The 19008-nt window shown below is 40.9% G+C and overlaps 1 protein-coding gene across 1 annotated transcript in view; it reads left to right on the top strand.

Moving 5' to 3' along the window:
• Positions 1 to 1264: 1264 nt before the first annotated feature.
• The window catches only part of abcc9 (ATP-binding cassette, sub-family C (CFTR/MRP), member 9), a 32369-nt gene continuing 14625 nt past the window's right edge, over positions 1265 to 19008 (top strand). The window contains exons 1-17 of the mRNA XM_029495647.1: positions 1265 to 1412; positions 3236 to 3377; positions 3494 to 3615; positions 4116 to 4282; positions 4413 to 4514; positions 4590 to 4730; positions 4835 to 5029; positions 7123 to 7287; positions 7937 to 8092; positions 8179 to 8313; positions 8427 to 8589; positions 8834 to 8874; positions 8990 to 9132; positions 9315 to 9423; positions 11380 to 11487; positions 14745 to 14817; positions 16091 to 16196. Of these exons, the coding sequence (XP_029351507.1) occupies positions 1265 to 1412; positions 3236 to 3377; positions 3494 to 3615; positions 4116 to 4282; positions 4413 to 4514; positions 4590 to 4730; positions 4835 to 5029; positions 7123 to 7287; positions 7937 to 8092; positions 8179 to 8313; positions 8427 to 8589; positions 8834 to 8874; positions 8990 to 9132; positions 9315 to 9423; positions 11380 to 11487; positions 14745 to 14817; positions 16091 to 16196 (2216 nt within the window). The remainder of the gene's footprint in view (positions 1413 to 3235; positions 3378 to 3493; positions 3616 to 4115; positions 4283 to 4412; positions 4515 to 4589; positions 4731 to 4834; positions 5030 to 7122; positions 7288 to 7936; positions 8093 to 8178; positions 8314 to 8426; positions 8590 to 8833; positions 8875 to 8989; positions 9133 to 9314; positions 9424 to 11379; positions 11488 to 14744; positions 14818 to 16090; positions 16197 to 19008) is intronic.

Below are 19008 nucleotides of genomic sequence, written 5' to 3' on the forward strand. Positions count from 1 at the left end.
CCCCTGGATCAGTTCCTGATCTCTTTTCACCCTTTTGGCGTAGGATTGCTTCTCTTCTTTGAGCTGCTGCTGATGGATTTCCTTTTGTTGGCACATCAGCTCACTGAGCCTCACTCAGCAGGCCTGTTAGGTCAGAGAGTGTTTCATCTTAGTCTCTGCTTCCAGCTGGGCAGAGAGATCACACTACTCCTCATCCTGATTGTAAATCCAAGGCTTTATGCATTTGTGCCATTAATACCTCCACCTCCTCCCAGCCACCTTGATCTCTGCCATCTTTTGGTCCTCCAAATCCTCAGCGACACATATGGAGCCAAAGGGTGATGGAATGTGTCCAAAAGACATTGTTCTTGTGTTCTGAATATGATGTCACGGAAGGGCGATGCCATATAATGTTCCTTTGACTGAGTTCTAAAGTTCCATAGTTCTGGTTCCACCGCTCATCCAAAAAACTTGACACATTATACTACAATTTGTCAGCTCATCTGCAACACGCCTGCCAAGTTTGGATTTGATTGGCTGAGTGGTTGACAAGAAACAGATCAGACAGACAGAAAACCCTCCATTTACAGGTAGATCAGTCGCTAATTGCTGTCACTCTGATCAGCTTGATACATCAATATGAATTACAAATCAGCGATTTGCATTGCTGTAATAATTTTTGCTACGTTGTTAATACTTCTGTAGTGACACATTAGAGCAAACTTCAAAACCCAAACGGTGCAAGTTTTGATATAAGAAGGTTGATTTATTCAGTGAGCACTGGTAGTTAGTTAAACTCCTTTAACTGATGTCAGGTTAATAACCAGGGCTTTATAATGAGTTCACACTATAAAGCAATATTCAGGAACATTTTATCATCGTTTTAAGCTTGTTACTCTGTATTTTTAATCAGAATGGGATTTAGGGTTGTCGAACAGTTAACATACTTATGTCTTCATGAAAACTTCCAACACTTCATTCACAAATTGTCTAACAGTAAAGCTCCATAAGCTTGTGGATATGTGGTTGTGCAGCGCCTTTGAAATAGCACCCATGCTTCATGCTGTGTGACTGTGTGAGCAAGTGTGTGTGCACTTGAATGTGTGACATACCACAAACGTGTCCGATCTATTCTCCAAAGGTCAAACCAAAGCACCAGCTATGACCCAGACCGCTGGGTCTTAAAGGATCAACAAGAAACATTAGATGAAATCAACCCTTATTTTGGTGTTTGTTTTTTTTTGTTGTTTTTTTTAAGGCTTGTGTGGAGCAGTTGGATGGTGGCATGGCCTTGTCATTTTGTGGCAGCGAGATCAATATCAATGCCTACAGCGTGCATAATGGTGTGCTGAACAATGGCTGCTTCGTGGACGCTCTCAACCTGGTCCCCCACGTCTTCCTGCTCTTCATTACCTTCCCCATCCTCTTCATCGGTACGTGATTCTAACTCCAAAAAAATCACCAAAAAGATTTTTTTTTTTTTTCCTAATTTGATTGATCAAATGATTATTCCAGCTCCAATCACTGCAAACACAGTTGTCTTAACTTAAATGTGAAACAACCACCTGGTTAAAAATAAATATCTTCTGCTGACAATGCAACTGATTTGATGGGAGAAATGTGTCAAAGTTCTGGGCATTTCCTAAAAAAATGCTTCAAGCTGAGTTATCTGTGTTCTGACAAATGTGTAAGTGTTTCCTGCTGAAGCCTCTTAGAGCATCACCTTTTCTGCTGGAGAGTCTCAGAAGTCGGTGCAGCTGTCAGGACAGAACTAATCCAGAGAGGATTGCCATGACTCAGACACGCACACAGTTTGATCTTTGTTTTGATGGTGTTGATGATGTTTTTAATCCACTGCAGTGCGTTAAGTGTTAGTGATTAGTGGGCAGGAGCAGTGAATGTGATTTTATAGTGTTCTGGCACTGTGACTGACCATAGCAAGCCAGCACTAGTGCATGCTGGGAAAGTCTGGGGCCCCACATGACCCTGTATAGGATAAGAGGTTTTGAATAGGTGGATAGGAGTGGGCGATATGACCAAAATCCTGCTTCAGAGTTTTATTAGATTTTTTTTGAATAATTTAAATACATATCTGAATGATTTATGACTAAAATAACCAAATGTGAGTTTTTTCAGCTAATACACAGTTAAACAGCTGGCACTTTAAAGGCATTCATCATATTAGCAGATCATTTTAAAATCCATCACACAACAGACTGTTGAGAAAGGAGCACCAAGGCAGTTAGATCATAGTCAATAGGTATTTTGAATGATGTTTTCGTACTTGTGAAGTTCTGCGTCACCGAAAAGGGACTGAAATTTTATGATGCGTAACAGGAATACCTTCTTTTTTAGCAAACTTGTCCCATTTCCATTTTCTTTTTAACAATTTCAGTCAACTTCCATATAAACCTCCTGGCAGCCACAGCAAATGTATATCACGCACACACTTCCTCATCTCCAGTGTGAATATTAAGCAGCTTGGAAGAGCATTTAAGATTTCTACAGCTGTTCCATGATCTGCAGCAGTGACTTTTTTCACACACACAAAACTACAACAGTGTTTCAGTATCTTAAGTGATGAGGCTAGCATTTTTAATTTTATTTTGGTTTTATGTTTGTCATAATAGAAAATCCTTCCATCCTGCTCTGTTGTTGCTGTATTATATTACAGAAAATGTCTTTTGCTGAATGTATGGTTTATTTGTTGTGTGTGTGCGCGTGCATGCATGCTTGTGTAGTCGTAGTTTATGGGAATATTTCTGACCAGAAGCCCTCAGTCCGGTCCCAGTGGACTCACTAATTGATACTTCCTGGTTCTGGTTTTTTATGGTCTCAGTCCCCGGAGACTCCAAATGGCCACAGTCCATTTAGTTGAGAAACCAGATAAGAAACGATATCATCACTGTCAGCACAAGTGAAACAAGTTACTGGCCCAGAGCATCCATCATTCTAACCACTAAACTGGAGTCAAATTCAGTTGACACATTTATTTTCATGAAGTGTGTCAGTATTGGAGATACACAGAGCTTTTTTGCTTTAGGTGGCTATTATATCTTATGTTCTTAAATCTTGCATTATATCACTTTCCTTGTGTTTGTCTTCCTTCATCAGAAGCTCATAACTTGGTTCAAAAACCAATCATTGACTTCTTCTTCTCTCCCTGCTTCATACAGGTTGGATCTTTAAACAATGTGGAGCTCAGATTCATCACGACTTCCTTCTCATTCTGTCTCCCTCTGTTTCTGTCTCTCAGGTTGGGGCAGTCAAAGCTCGAAGGTCCAGATACATCACAACACATGGCTTCATTTCCCCGGCCACAACCTGAGGTGGATCCTCACCTTCTCGCTGCTTTTTGTCCACGTCTGTGAGTTTGCAGAAGGCATCGTGTCCAACAAGTGAGGGCTCAGACAGACATGTCAAATACACACAAGCACAAAAAAAATCCACCTTGTAAAATGATCACACCATGCTGAAGCCATGTGGCATTTCTATATTTTGTCTGTCACTGTAGGATGATGGGAACAAATCACCTCCATCTCTACACACCAGCATTCATGGGCTTCGTGGCAGCAACAACATCAGTGGTTTATTACCACAACATAGAGACATCCAACTTTCCCAAACTGCTGCTTGGTAAGTCTCACCACTGAGGGCACTGAGATTGTTTACCCCCGTAAATTTTATTTGTCCTCGAAGAACAGTCTGTGCACAAGTCAAAGCTTTTTAAAGACCACTCCATTGCTTTAACGCCACTCACCCATAACGCTGAGAGTTTGTAATCAAGCCAGAGATGCTCTATCTGCCATTCCTCATTTTCTTTGTTGGAACTTGGCACCAAAAATACCCATAATGCAAGTTGCTTGATGTTGAGTTCTGACAGCAGTTGAGCGTTTTTTTTGTTTTTTTACCTCCACAGTCAAGACACGAGCCGTTACATTGTCCATCTGTCCCATTCTTGTGAATGCTATCACTAACACCTTGAGTGAATTTCTTAAAAGCATTTGTTTGGGCTCAAGTAAAAGAAGTTACTCAAGATTTAGAACCCTCTTTTAGATTTTAGAATTTGAATTTTAAACATATTTATTTTCAGCACTGCACAATACTGCAATAAACAACTTATTTTTCTCTTGTAGTTCTTTTCATTTACTGGGTGTTGGCATTCATCACAAAGTCCATTAAGCTTTGGAAATATGTGCAATTCAACGTGGGACCACAGCACCTGAGGTTCTGTATCACAGCCTTGTTGGTGATCCTGTATGGACTATTAATGGCTGTTGAGGTTAATGTCATACGAGTCAGGGTGAGTGAGCATGTTTCAAACAGATAACCTTTAACTTGCATGACCAGGAAGGGATACCAAAATGTTTTTGTGTTTGTGGTTTTCAGAGTGGTTTTCTCATATGTTAATCCCTTTTGGGTCTCCTTTGTAGAAATACGTATTCTTCGCCAATCCTCAGAAGGTGAAGCCGCCTGAGGACTTGCAGGATTTGGGGGTTCGCTTTCTGCAGCCATTTGTCAACCTGCTGTCTAAGGTGGATGACAACACAACACATCAGATTTTAGTGTCATGTCAGAGTGTTTATGTCATTGGTCGTGTTCATTTTCAGGCGACCTATTGGTGGATGAATCCGCTGATCATTGGAGCCCATAAAAGGCCAATAGAGCTGAAAAAGATCGGCAAGCTGCCCATCGCCATGAGAGCCCTCACCAATTACTTGCGGCTCAAAGATGCGTATGAGGATCAGAGGGTGAGCAGACAGACGCTTTAACCTCAAATGATCCTGTTGCACTTGTTACACTACACAAATCTCTGTAATTTCCCTCCGTCATCTGTCACACTCTCCTCACACAGACGGCGGTGGACCCGGATCGAGCCCCGTCCATCTGGCGCTCAATGTATCGTGCGTTCGGCCGGCCCATCCTGCTCAGCAGCACCTTCCGCTACCTGGCAGACCTGCTGGGCTTCGCTGGGCCGCTCTGCATCTCTGGCATCGTGAAGTACCTGAAGGTTGAGAAAGACACCACCTTGGACAAGGACACCCTCGGTGTATGTATGCGCCTGTGTGAGACAGAATGTGTGTTTCTGTGTGAACACAGCTTGAAATAAAATGAAAAATGTGGCAAAAACACCAGTAGAATATCAGCTCAAAGCTCATTACTATGGTCAAACTGATGTAAATGAACTACAATGAAGCTTATTTGCAGAATCTACTTTTTAAATATTCAATTTACGTCAGACGGCTGCGTGGTATCATGTGACTATGTGGACTTGAAAACTGGTACAGAAACTGACGATCATAGCTGACCCTCATCATCATCTCCCTTCAGAGAAATCACACGGCTGAGTGTCGGCATCAGCTTATTAAAGGTTAAGTGCACTTTAGTGCAACATCATGAGTTGTCTACGCTGGATGAATGACTCACTGCAAGTGTGATATTACCGAGGCGTTGGTCACAGTCATCATGTTACCACCATTTTGTTTGTGTGTGTGTGTGTGAGAGAGGAGGTTGTATCTGATGTGATAATATGTCTATAATGTAATAATGTGCAGCTGCTGAAATTCTGAAATTACATTACGCACGCAGATACAAACACACACACCTGCATGGTTTAAGCACGACATAACTATTACCATGGCAACTGACCACCAACCAACACCACCACATACCCTACAGTAAACTTTAATTTGAACCCAAATCAAATGTTAACCGTCAAATCAATTCCAACTAAATCTTCTTAAATGTCGTCATCGGCAGAGGAATTGTTTAATCCCCCCCCATTTTGCAAAACATGATCTCAATTTTTTTTGTCATAAACAAAAGTCTGCGAAAACAAAAGAAAGATCAGGAGACATTTTGAACTTTAATGTTAGAGAAATGGTGTGAGCATGACTTTTATTTATTCTTGTGAATCAGCATAAGAATTTGCATTTGCCATGAGGTCGGTCTAGAAAATGGAAATAACACAAACAATTTTCTTGGCAAAGTATGAAACATTGAGGTGGGTAGGTAGTTTGTTTTCATTGGGTATTTTCTGGCCGTGAGTAAAAGTCAGAAAATTTCTCATCAAATGTGAGTAATATCTAAAAATGGCCTCCGCTGTTCTCTAACCATTTCACAATCCTAAAATGTTAATCTCACAATGATGTAACCTTAGAGATAAGCAGCAAACTTCACTTGTTTGAACGTGGGAGGAAAAAGAAAACAAACAAATGGTGCTTTCAATCATCTGTCTAATTGTTTTGGCACCGTGTTTCATATCTACACAAAGTCTTGAGTTTGCGGTTCATCATCGCAAATATTTCAGGATTGGCACCGGGGCTCATAAATCAGCTTTGTACAACAGTACAGCTACGAGACAATAATACAAAACACTTTAACCTGCCATGACAGCGCAATAAGATGAGCGAGAGAGAAAACAGACACTTTTACAGATGGCCCATTTGGCGAGAGAGAAGATGCTGGCATAGCTGATCACAAACTTCAACTCTTCTTAAATCCATGCCAGCCTCCTCCAAAAGGTCACGATGCAGACGGGGCCGTCGGTTGGAGAGCCAGAACAGATGCTTTTATAATGACAGCGTATTTTCATTCAGTCCATTTGGCTGGTGGTTGTTATGGTTGATGTTGGACGGGAGCTGTTGTTAGGTCCGTGCCTGCCCGTTAAAGTGGGCGTAATGGGCAGTGGAGAAAGAGCAGAGCAGAGCAGGGCTGCATTTCTGAGTGGCATGGAAAGTTCCACACACACATCACACTCTATCTCAGGTTAACACAAAGAGAAGGGCCGCTGAGCATCAGGTCGAGTGTTTTGATTCCTATATGTTTATGCCCTACTGTTTTATTCACTCAGTAATATCTAGAAACTGTAAACGTCAATATTTGGCACACCTGGTCAATCCTGCAAATTAAATGCACAACAAAACAAAGCACCTCCTGATAATTCATTTTTAAAATCCAACATTTCCACTCATTGATTAGCAACGATGGCTTTAATGGTATAATGCAAATGGCGACTTGTGCATTAGTGCATCAAATCAAATATGTAATCAAATCCTCACTGCAAAAATATATGTTGATATTACCAGAATAAATTATCAACATGACACAGATGGATTCAATTGATTTTCTTTTTGTTTGCAGGAGACCCATTTCGATGTCCACTTCATGTCTTCCTCCAAGCTGTTGCAGAACACCTCTGTCCTGGCCGTTCTCCTCTTCCTGGCTCTAATCTTGCAGAGGACCTTCTTGCAGGCATCCTATTATGTTACCATAGAAACCGGCATCAACCTGCGCGGAGCCCTGCTGGTGAGCAAACGCGTCATTATGGAAAATTAATTTCTGACATTTTGTTTTCGTTGCGGGGGTGTTGCTTGGAAAAGTTCAGCTCTCGTGGTCTCTGAGCTGCGTCAGCATTAGAATTTATCCACCAGATAATTTTCAGTGCTGAGCAAGCAGCCAGTCAGTTCTGAACACAAACAGCACGGATCTCCCTGTTCAGAGGGTAAATGTTAACAAAAACAAAAGTTAAAAGTGCAGTTGTGTAAACCAAAGATTCATTTAGATGAATCACTTAGTGGGATAAAGCCTCTGGTATTTAGACCATGTGACTTTAATTCTCCATTAAACTCTGTGATATTACTGCTACTACTGAATATAGTCATGAAAACCTGTGTGGTGGTTTCTGCATTCAACTCAGCTCAGGTCAACCGGTGTTCAACTATGAAAATATTTCAGTCAAAAGTGAAAGACAGGGTTTTAGGCTGAATGAAATCAACAGTTGTATTATTAAAATTAAATTTATTTGAATATATCTTACATTCAGCTTGTCTTATAACTTTGGATCATTGTGTTTGCTATTGGTACCAAATCTCTGCTGCTAATTTCAACACTAATATTTAATACATTGCCACATTTTGTGTTCATATCTGCTTCATTTTTTATTTTTTTTTTTTAGGCAATGATTTACAACAAAATCCTGCGTCTGTCCACCTCCAACATGTCCATGGGCGAGATGACTCTGGGCCAGATCAACAACCTGGTTGCCATAGAGACAAACCAGCTGATGTGGTTCCTCTTCCTCTGCCCCAACCTGTGGGCCATGCCGGTGCAGGTAGGAAAAGCTAGATTCATTATGGGCTGCACTTTTTTAAATTGACTTTTTTAATCCATAGTGACGATTATCTGCTTCCTTTGCAGATTGTGATGGGAGTGATCCTGCTATATTATTTACTGGGCTGGAGCGCCCTGGTTGGAGCATCCGTCATAGTTTTGCTCGCTCCGCTTCAATATCTCATAGCTACAAAGCTGGCTGACACACAAAAAGTCTCTCTAGTAGGCACTATACTAATGCTTTTAAGCAGGTTTTTATATTTTACATCACTTAGTAACAATCTTTTCTTGAAATATTACAATAGATCATTTTGATCCCCTTCCCTCTCCTTCAGGAACACTCCACAGACCGTCTAAAGAAGACCACAGAGATCCTGAAGGGCATAAAGCTGCTGAAGCTGTACGCCTGGGAGAACATCTTCTGTGACAGCGTGGAGGAGACCAGAGGCAAAGAGCTCACCAGCCTCAGGACCTTTGCCCTCTACACGTCTCTGTCCAGTAAGATAAAAACATCCGTGACGTGGCTTTAACTCATGTTGATTGGAGAACTTGAACGCCTCGTGCTTGAAGTCAGTGGATACAAACGAAAACAATCTAAGATTCATGGTGCCCTGTTAGCCTGTATATGCTGTCTAATCAAAAAGCCCCAAAAAATGACTGAAACACATGCATGATGAGTTATTTAATATAATTTATGAACTGAACCAAGCGGTGAAATAAAACCTGTTCTGTCTCTGTACAGTTTTCATGAATGCTGCCATTCCCATTGCTGCCGTTCTTGCGGTAAGACAACTTCACAATCTTCTTACCTTGAAGGTTCTACTTTCTTTAACCAATGATATGTTTAGTAAACATCAACTATGACAGAGGTGATCAAATCTAAATTGTTGTCTCGTAGACGTTCGTGATGCATCATTTCATCAATGAGACCGGTCCCACGCCCTCTGAGGCGTTTGCAGCTTTGTCTCTGTTCCACATCCTGGTCACCCCCCTCTTCCTGCTCTCCACGGTGGTCAGGTTCGCCGTAAAGGCTCTGGTCAGGTGAGTGTGACGCCTGGGGGAGGGGCCGGACTGACTGGAGAAACCATGTCAGCAACTGGATCTGGTTCTGAGCTCAATCTAATTAAAGGCACATGGGGATATTCCAACCTCCTGAGAGATTACTGGTAGTATCGCAATTATATTTACTCTTGGACTGTGTCTGTGTTTGTGTGTGCGTACAGTGTCCAGAAGCTTGGCGAGTTTCTCCAGAGTGATGAAATTGGAGATGACAGCTGGCGCAATGGAGACATGTCTGCTTCCTTTGAACCTGGAAAAAAACACTTGGGCGTGGTGAGTCCTAACTGATAGCAGATCAATGGATCAAGAGATCTGATAGACGACCATTTACTGGGAAAACTTTAGTGTCAGTGGGTATCCACTGAAGCTTATAAAACTTTAAATTCCATGATGACAGATTGTAAATTAGGTTGAGATGAAAGTTGTTTCTTAAAAATCATTTATTCTGCAACAAAAATCAGGACAGTTGTTTTAATACGTCTGTTGTGCTAATTAAAAGCAAATATTAGACAAAAAGCACCTCAGTAGTTTAACCCCGCGGCTGCTTTTATTCACTTTTCTCACTTAAGGTTTGAAGCTCGTGCAGTGTATAGATGCCACATTGAACGACAGCTCTGGCTTATGAAGACCTTCAAACTGTAAAAAAAAAAAAAAAAAAAAATCCAAGCATATATCTCATATTTAAAACAGTGTTAACAGAGCACGCTGAGGATGCCAAGAAATCTCTTTAAGGTGTTGCCTTTAACGGCCGGTTTGCTCGTGGTCAGGGGTTTGGATCAGTGAGGAGTGCCATATGACACTGCACATTCCTCCCATGTGACTGCAGGTATGTCAGACATTGCCATTGTGGCAACAGGTTTCTTTAATTGGCAGTTTAAGGATAAAACTTTGTCTCTATGATAGGGCTCTGGGACAAGACGACGTTAGAGCTTCTAAAGAAATTTTTGACAATTAAAAACACTTTTATTTTACAGCAAATTTGTATTTTAACAGTGCAATTAAGACAGAAAGACATGCGCTTCAGGCTCATGCAAATATTTGCAACCTACTCACATGCTAAAAGATTCAAGAGCTCATATTAAGACTGCAAATTATGAACTCATCGCCAGCTTTGTGCTGCTTTGTGGTAGAATAATTCGACTGGAATGAATGAAAGGTAAATCATATTTTGAGGACAGGCTGTGACTGGCCTCTCACATTACAATGCAACACAATTCTATTGTTGTCAGGTTATTTCCCCAGGACTAATTGTTTAAAGGGTTTTGACGCAGTAGATGTGTGGGTGGGGTCTGACAGAGCGGCGCGTCCCACTGAACTGCAGCCATGACTCTAATCTGGTGTCAGTCTATTATGCTGCAGTGGGATTATCACTGTTTGTGTCTGAAATGGACGGCCGGACCACAGAGTGATTCCTCAAAGGCACAATGGTTTTCAAATAGGATTTTGTATGCATTAAGTCAAACCACCACATGGAATATCTATTAATGGATTAAAAACAAACAGCAACCATTTTCATTATCAATATTTCACTGATCCACTTACTTTGAAAGCCCCATGTGCAGTTGGTTTATAGCAGTTGCATTATATCCCGTTTATGAAGCCATTACAGAGTCAAAGTTGTAACCACAAAGCTGAAAAAGTTTAGCTTAGCTAAGTGGCCGCTGCTGTTCCAGTCACATCCGTTAGATTGTTAAATCAGTCAAACAGTGCAGAGGTTTCTATGAGAGCCTTTTCCACTTGTCTGAATGTCCCAGGTCATTCATCCTGAGATTTTACTAATAGTGACAACAATAAAAAAAAATCAATGAGATTCTTTGCTGTCAGTGTTTGGCACTGACAGCAAAGAATCAACTAAACTATTTAAAAACCCCTACCTGAAATGTGATTATTATTATTATTATCACACTATTCATGGTCTCCTGAGGTTGAGGCCTGTTTGGCCCTTGAATGCTTCAGGCATCAGTTGACCTCCTGCTACACAACCTCGCCTCTTGTACAGCAAATGTGTGAAATGTTGGAGTCAGTTGGACAAAGATAAGACGGCTGATGTACATTGTGCTTGTACAGAGAGTCCGGATAACAAGAGCAGGATTATATGGCTGCAGTGGGAGTCAGGCCTTTGGGGGCAACATCTTCGAGGTTTATATTTTCATTTTCCCAGAGGGGCTGAAGCGGATGCAAGAACATTTTCAGTTTGTCCTTTAATGCTAATTTCATGTCCCCCGCAAGACCAAAGCCATCAACAGGAAGCAGCCGATGCGCTACCAGATGGACCACTACGAGCAGCCGACCAGGCGTCAGACGAGACCCACGGAGACGGAGGATGTGGCTGTCAAGGTCAGGATCAAAGTTCACATGTTGACAGATGGCTGGAAGGGAAGAGAGGGGGAGAGAGGGGTTAAGGGCAGGAAAACAATATGACGTCTCAAAGATTAAACTAGATTTTTAAATGGTGGAGGATCCAGATAAGTCAGTGGATAAGACTGACTGTGGCCCCGTCAGTAGCAGCGGAGAGGGTGAAAGTCGACATTTAAAGCTGTAGAAGTGCTATGAATCTAAACCAACCACGTTTCAGTGGAAGTCTTCGTCTCACAGTCAGGCTGAAGTGTGAAGCTGTTCTGTGTGCAGGTCACCGAGGCGGCACATTCAAAAGCAATGAACTCAGCTGTTTGGCCCTTTCACTGTCTCTTCTTGGTGGTGAGGTGTAAGGGGTCCACTGGGGATGGATATGTTTAGGTACAGAGGAACAGGACACCATTTTGATGGAGACAGTGTGAGAGGCCATTAATAGAAATAGATCATGAGGATGTGAAAGAAAAGATGGAAATGGGACTCATCATTTTCATTTCTTAGTCATAAAAAAACCCAACCAGATTTGAAATTTGGGCCATCATATCAATCAATTCAAATTATATTTAGGAGCCAGAAATGACTTCCGAATATTATTTATAATATCATTTATACTTGTGTGCTCTAAGGACCCGAGAGCTAAGACAGGAGGGGAGTTGATGACCTTTTTTCTTCTTCTTTCTCTGTTGACCGCTGCTTTGTTTTGATCTGTGTGATTATTTCTTTATTCCCTACCATTTTGTGCTTGTTATAAGTTGGTCTTTTTGTTAAGACAATTTCTTAGCATCATGTCAGACAAAAACACTCCAGCTGTAGTTTAGCTGTAGTCACTATACTAGAGAATCAAAGACTGTAGCTCCTCTCCAGCCCCAGCTTGTACTTTAAAACCCAATATTCAGCTGCATTTTTACACGTACTTTGTAATTTAATATGACGCCATAAATAAAACACTTTATAATGAGCAGACTCAAATACAAATACAAGACCTAAGTCACGCTGGCCAGAAAATGAGTTTATCCATAACTCTTCAGCTAAAAAAAAAAAAAAAAAAATGCGGGAGTGTCAGATGTGTTTTGAATACGAGGTAATAATAGATGAGCAAACCAAAGTCTTACTAAACAATTTGGATCTTGGCTGATGTGACAGAAAATAATCACAAATTTTAAGTGGCCATTCATGCGTAGGAGCTGCTGTCGGCTTCTATCACCACTGACTTATCTTCTTCAGCAGCTGTTTCGTTTCTTCAGCTCAGTGTTTGTGCTGCACATCAGCTGGTGATCACACGTGCGGTGTGTTTACATGCACGGATTTGTGCACGCCGACTCAGGAAGTATAGGATTCACACGAGAATCCATTGCCCCTGAAAGGTCCCTGTGAATTTGTCCCGACATTTTCTCAGCCCCCCCCGCCTTCTTTTAAAAGGCCGCTCTTCCTGTCTCATCCCTGTGGAGCGACGCTATCGAGCAGACGGTGGTTTGTTAATTAACGAGGGAGGGAGCATGCAGGACAGGACAGGACTATCTACATCAACCCCCCCCAGCTCCTTTCTCACCAGGTTTTAGAACCTGATTTCGGGGACCTGCAGCGTCCCGCTTAATACCAAAGGTGCTGGATGGAGTTGAGGTCAGGGCCGCTGTGAGCCCGAAAGGTGGAAGAACAATATCTAAAATAACTTTGTGGTAGCTTTAAGATCTCCCATCAGGTTGTTAAGTTTCTGTTGATAGTTTGTTCTTTGGGCCAAGAGTTTATTTTCTGTACGATTTCAGGAAGAATGAGACGTCCTTGGCTGAAGTTATCGGTTTTTAATAAGCGTTTCGCTCACTTTTAATTGTAAAAGGGAACTTTTACAAATGCAAATACATGAGGGAATAAAAAGGTGACACCAAAGTCAAAACTGAAGATTTTTATATTCATGTTGCCATGGAATCAGCAGTATTTAAATGATCTTTTATCCATTAACAGGAGTTAATCAACACTACAGTTTAGACCATTTCCCCTGGCTCCCTGTCTGGTGTACTAAATGATCTGTCTCTGCTTAAAGAGCAGTGACCCCACATTTCATTATTTTCTGCTTTCACTAAGTCTTCCTTTCTCCTTCACTCCCCTTCTTTCTTTCTGATCCAAACTTAACTCTCGCACTCTTTTTTTTCTACCTTGTCCTCCTAGAGTCATTTTGTTTTTCTGATGTTTTACTGAACAGGTTTAATTGTTAATATGATTTTCACAATTTTTAGAAGAACTTGAAACGTCTGACTAGACACTTGACCAGTTTTGATGTGTCAAATCCTCTAAATTTCTGAAAACTAAACAGATACAGACATTTTAAGTAACACCCTGGTAGCTATTTTATATTATTGAAGCACATATTCCTGATTTTGGATGTCTTTTGGGATCTGTGTCATGGGGAGAAGGGAACTGTGGAGTCCAGGCTTGGCGGAGTGAGGATGGGGGGCTGATTGTCAGATAAAATAAACAAATAAATGCAAGAGATGGGAGGAATGTAAACAGTCCAAGCAGGAAATAGGGTGATGGATCACTATATGGGATTAGATACAAAGTCCTGTTAATGCTTTCCTTCTTTAAGGTTATTAAATACAGTAAAAAAAAATGAGGTTGCTTTTCTCAACCTCTTCAAGCTCATGATCCATTTTAAAATGTCAAAAATGTTGTAGAGCTCATAAGAACACACAGCCCAAATGATGCACTTCTTATTTAAATGTTGAGTCTTTAAGCAATTCCATGTATTTAATGATAATTTTCTTTTAAAATTAAACCATATTTGGGAAGAAAATCAAGCGTCACTGCAGGATTTCTTTAAATGAAAGACAAATTCCTCTTTTACATTTTATTTGTCATTCGTCGAGGCGAAACCTCAACCTGAGAAATGTCCAACATTGTGTTTAAGGTCTCTCAGACCTTGGACGCAGTGTGCGTTCCCATTTGTTGCAGTTATCTCAGCAGTGTTTACTGCAATGGACTCAGTGTTAGGGTTTCTTAAACTCCGGGTCAGGACATGCAGCGGGTCATGTGGCTTCACACAGAACAAGAAAACAGCACGTAGTCGGTTGTGTGTGCATGATGACAATTTCATGTGAAACACTCTGCAAAGAATAAACGACTGCAGCAAAATTAATCAACTTTGGCGAGCACCAAAGTTATCATATATTACTGTTATTATGGGTTTAAATTGTAACTCCTGCTGCTGCATTAAATCTCTCTCTTTTTTGTTTTTTGTTATTCCTCAGGTGAGTAATGGATTCTTCACCTGGGGAAGCAACCTGTCGACACTGTCAGACATCAACATCCGCATCCCAACAGGTGGGACTCAGTCACTAATATGCTCACAGACAAGAATGGATTCATAATTTAATCTGAATCTTAAATGACAGTGTTTAGGAGATCATGGGAAAATGATTTGAATAAATGTGAATAGTTGATAAATATGGTTTGTAAAAAAATAAGGCAATTCAAAGTTGTTGTCATGTTAAAGATTTACTGAAAATAGCGTCCCATTAGGATAAAATGAATAGTTGGATTAGAACCTAATCCCAGAAGGAACTGATGCTGCTGTCCGGTTGTGTTCAGACAGCTGAGTGTTGTCATTTTAAAAGCACCATCGTCTGTTCCCTCAGTGGGATGCAGCAGGAAAGTGATTATTTCTTTGTCATAAGGCTGAGGCTACTCGTGAAACTGTTTCCACTTTAATCATCTAAATCCACACATTTATCTATCTGCTTTTTTTTTAATTAATATACTTAATATACTTTTATTGGCTATAAATTGCTGCGGTCTTCAATCAGACTCCAATCTGTCAGTGCGTTAGAGGCTGAAAGGAATCATTTTGTGAATGAAGCATCCAGAGCTGCTGTCAGAACATTACACCATAATTTACACTAATGCTGCAGGCACGTCACTGAAATACCAAATGTCAGGAGACCAGGTCATGTTGAGGACTCTGCCAACAGATGGACCGTGTAGTATATCACTCAGGCACACACCTTCCCTTGGGAAGTGTCTTTCTTGCTGTCGCTGTCAAACTGCTTCTGAAATAATCAGGATGTTTGATATACATGAACCTAACGGGACTCTTATGATCTGATCTTGTTTTTATAAAAAGTCATGAATTTTTCTCTGTTTATAAGCTTCTTTTATTGCTGTTAGAAATCTGCATCAAATGACTTCACATGGATATAAAACCAATACCCAGGTGAATCTGATCATTTCCATCTGTTTTCCTGCAGTAACGTCTCTCTGGGCACAGCCCTGTTAAGTTCAACCAGGAACACGGTCAGGTTATATTTAGAGGGCTAGTGAAGTACTGCAGTCACGAAAAGTCAATGTTCACCTCAGACTTAAGAGGTTATGAGTTTTATTGGTGTAGCAGTGACTCAGTTTCTCCTGACCCCTGACCCCATCTACATTTGTCAAGTTGTTGTGTGAATTTTTGAGTATGACGTTACCCTGTATTCATTTTCAAAAGCTTTTGTATTTACAAAAATTATTTAAAAATGACAAACAAATATAAATGATAGAACAATGATGACTGAGAATAAACCAGAAATAAACTCAACACCGTTCTTCATTTGTTCAGGTCAGCTGACGATGGTCGTCGGCCAGGTTGGCTGTGGGAAATCGTCCCTGCTGCTGGCCATGCTTGGTGAGATGCAGACCATCGACGGGAGAGTCTACTGGAGCAAGTAAGACAATGCTACAACAAGGTTCAGATAATTAAAGTGCATTGATTGTGTTGGAATAATAATCAGATTAAGGTGTTTTCAGCAGCCTTTCTTAAAATGTCGTCCTCAGTTATGTTTAATGTGGCATTTCTCAGTCAGAATGAGCTCAGAGCCGCGGAGTAGTTCAGTGCTACGTGTTAAAGTCAACATTAAATCAACTCGTACTCAGATTCAGAACTCTGATTTAATTGTCTGACAGTAGAGGCAATCACCATCCAGATGCTCCAGATCTGATAAGTTTCCCTCCGATTGTTGTCAGGGTGTTTTGTTGTTGCCTCTTTAAATCCAATCCCAGTTGTGTTAGTACCTTACAAGAAAACAGATTTATTTATTTTTTTTTTTTTTTTAAATTCAGTTTTAGAGTAAAAACAGTTTTGTTGATTTTATGATAATCTAGCCTCTAAGGCTGCACACTAACCTTTCCTGTGTGTGTCTGTGTGTGTGCGCGCGCATGTGTATATGTGCGTGGTTGCACATAAATATTACACATATATGTGTGTGTGTGTGTGTCTGTCTGTGTGTGTCTGGTCTCCTCACTTTTTCCCTTCTTGCCACATCAGCCTACCTGAATGTGAGATGATCCACTGGGGCAACATAAGGTACTTAGTCTCTGGTCTCTTCTTTCTGAAATAATAATTTACACAGACTGTAAACATCCACATCTAAACATTCAGCACTTATTTTATCACAGCCGTTTTGTTGAATTTAATTACATTAAACTGCCCATAGAGAAGTGCAAAAATAGAACCTGAGAGAGATGAGAAAAGGCCAGAAACATCAGTAAATTCACCTGTTGTCTACAAATACTGACCAACTAAATGCATTAACTAATGTGCTCTGTAATCCTCTCAAAAGCTGCGACACACACAGTTTTCTTGCAAGTCATCTTACAAGGTGACTGAAAAGAGGACATCAAGTTTTAATACGGGTGTGCGGCATTTACTTTATAAATTAATCTTTGGATCTTCTGTAAGGCCTCATAAACTCCTACTGAATATACATCATCATTTAACCTAGGACATTAACATTACACACAGACACACACACACACCCTTGTACTGATAAGATTTGAGACATCATTGTCAAGGAAGCCACAAAACCTAATTATTGCAGACAGACAATGACAGCATCACTTACACGGCCCTTTCCTCTCTGGGTGGGAAGGTTAATGTGATTAACAGCTGGCAGGCTAACACCATGTCTTCATTGTCCGGGCTTTGGCATGAAAACACTTCTGTCTCTTCCTCTTCTTATGATCCTGTCTCTCTGTGTTCATGTAGCTTCTCTCTCTCTGTCTGAGCTTTTACCATCTTCTCTTCTTTTTCTCTTACATATGTAACACACACAAACACAAGCATTCACACAGCTCATTGTGTTAGACTCGCTCTAACAAACTGACGTGATTTTGACAGTTGGTCAGAGAAAGAGGAGTCTGACGAAGACATCAGGAGGTAGACCTTCTTCTTCCTGTCCCTTACTTCCTGCTTCAGATCTGACGTGACCCTTTGACCCCGTGATCCGCCTTTCCCTCCTCTCGCCTTTTTTTTTTTTTTTTTTTCTTTTTCAAAAAACCCCATCCTTCATAGTCACACAGACTCAGGCGTGTGTTGTTCATGAGCACATAAAAATGATCTGCCTCGGTTTTAATTACTTCATGAATCAACATTTATGTTTTTTGGCGGTTTGGCTATATGATGATAACATCAAATCATTTATATAGCCAAGACGTATTTTTGTGTCTATCTACGGATTTTGTTACCTTTGAACACATACCATTTTTCTGCTTCTTATTATTATGATAAAGCTGCAAAGTTAATTGGATCGAAGCATCATCATTGTTTATTATTATTATCTGTTCTTCTGGCTGCTGAAGCAGCATCATGTTAACACGTATGTGTTCATAAACAACCGTCTGCCTTTAGAGCGACCCATCTTTTGCTCATCGTGTTGAGGTGATCATTGGTTTTGATCCTGGAGTGGTTTGTGCTTTCAATGCTGGGAGTCAAACTAACAAACGTTAGCTTTGTTAGAAGATACTTCTTTTTATTTACTCACCCTCAGATGTCCCTCCAAATAGTCACAGTGACATTCAGCCATAACATTATGACCAGCTCAATATTATGGAGGTCTTTCTCTTGCTGGCCAAAGAAGTCCTTGACCCAGAAGGTCTGGACTCATCGAGACCTCTGAAGGTGAGCGCTGGTATCTGGAAGTTTGTGGAAGTCCTGGAAGTTGTGAGGCGGAACCTCCGTTGACCGGACTTGTTGGTCCAGCTCATGCTACGGATGCTGGATCGGATTGAGATCTGGGAACTTTGGAGCTGAGTCAACACTTTGACCTGGTTGTTACTCCTAAAAGCATTCCAGAGCCATTATTGCAGTTTGCTCCACAGCCTTGTATACAATAAACTGTGATGCACTGTGTTCTGCCACCTGAATCAGCATGAACTTCAGAAAGTAAAATAAAGAAATTGTTCCAGCTTTCACTCCCCAAAGCCAACCAAGAGCTGCAGTGTGCAGACCTCAGTCATATACACATCACAGTTTGGTTTTTGTCAAAGTCACACTTGACCATTTTGTCCTCCTTCATCACATCACCTTCAGGGCAAAACGTTTATTTGCTGCCTAATAACCCCCCCCACAGTCTTGATAATGTTATGGCTGATCAGTTTGCATCTTTCAGTCTTTCATGCTTTGTGACCTTTGCATGTGTTTTCATTCCTTTCAGCAAATTTTGTGTTGAGGGTGATATATGGGAGTAAATATCTGTGGTT

The sequence above is a fragment of the Echeneis naucrates genome, chromosome 23, assembly GCF_900963305.1.
Source record: "Echeneis naucrates chromosome 23, fEcheNa1.1, whole genome shotgun sequence".
NCBI lineage: Eukaryota > Metazoa > Chordata > Actinopteri > Carangiformes > Echeneidae > Echeneis > Echeneis naucrates.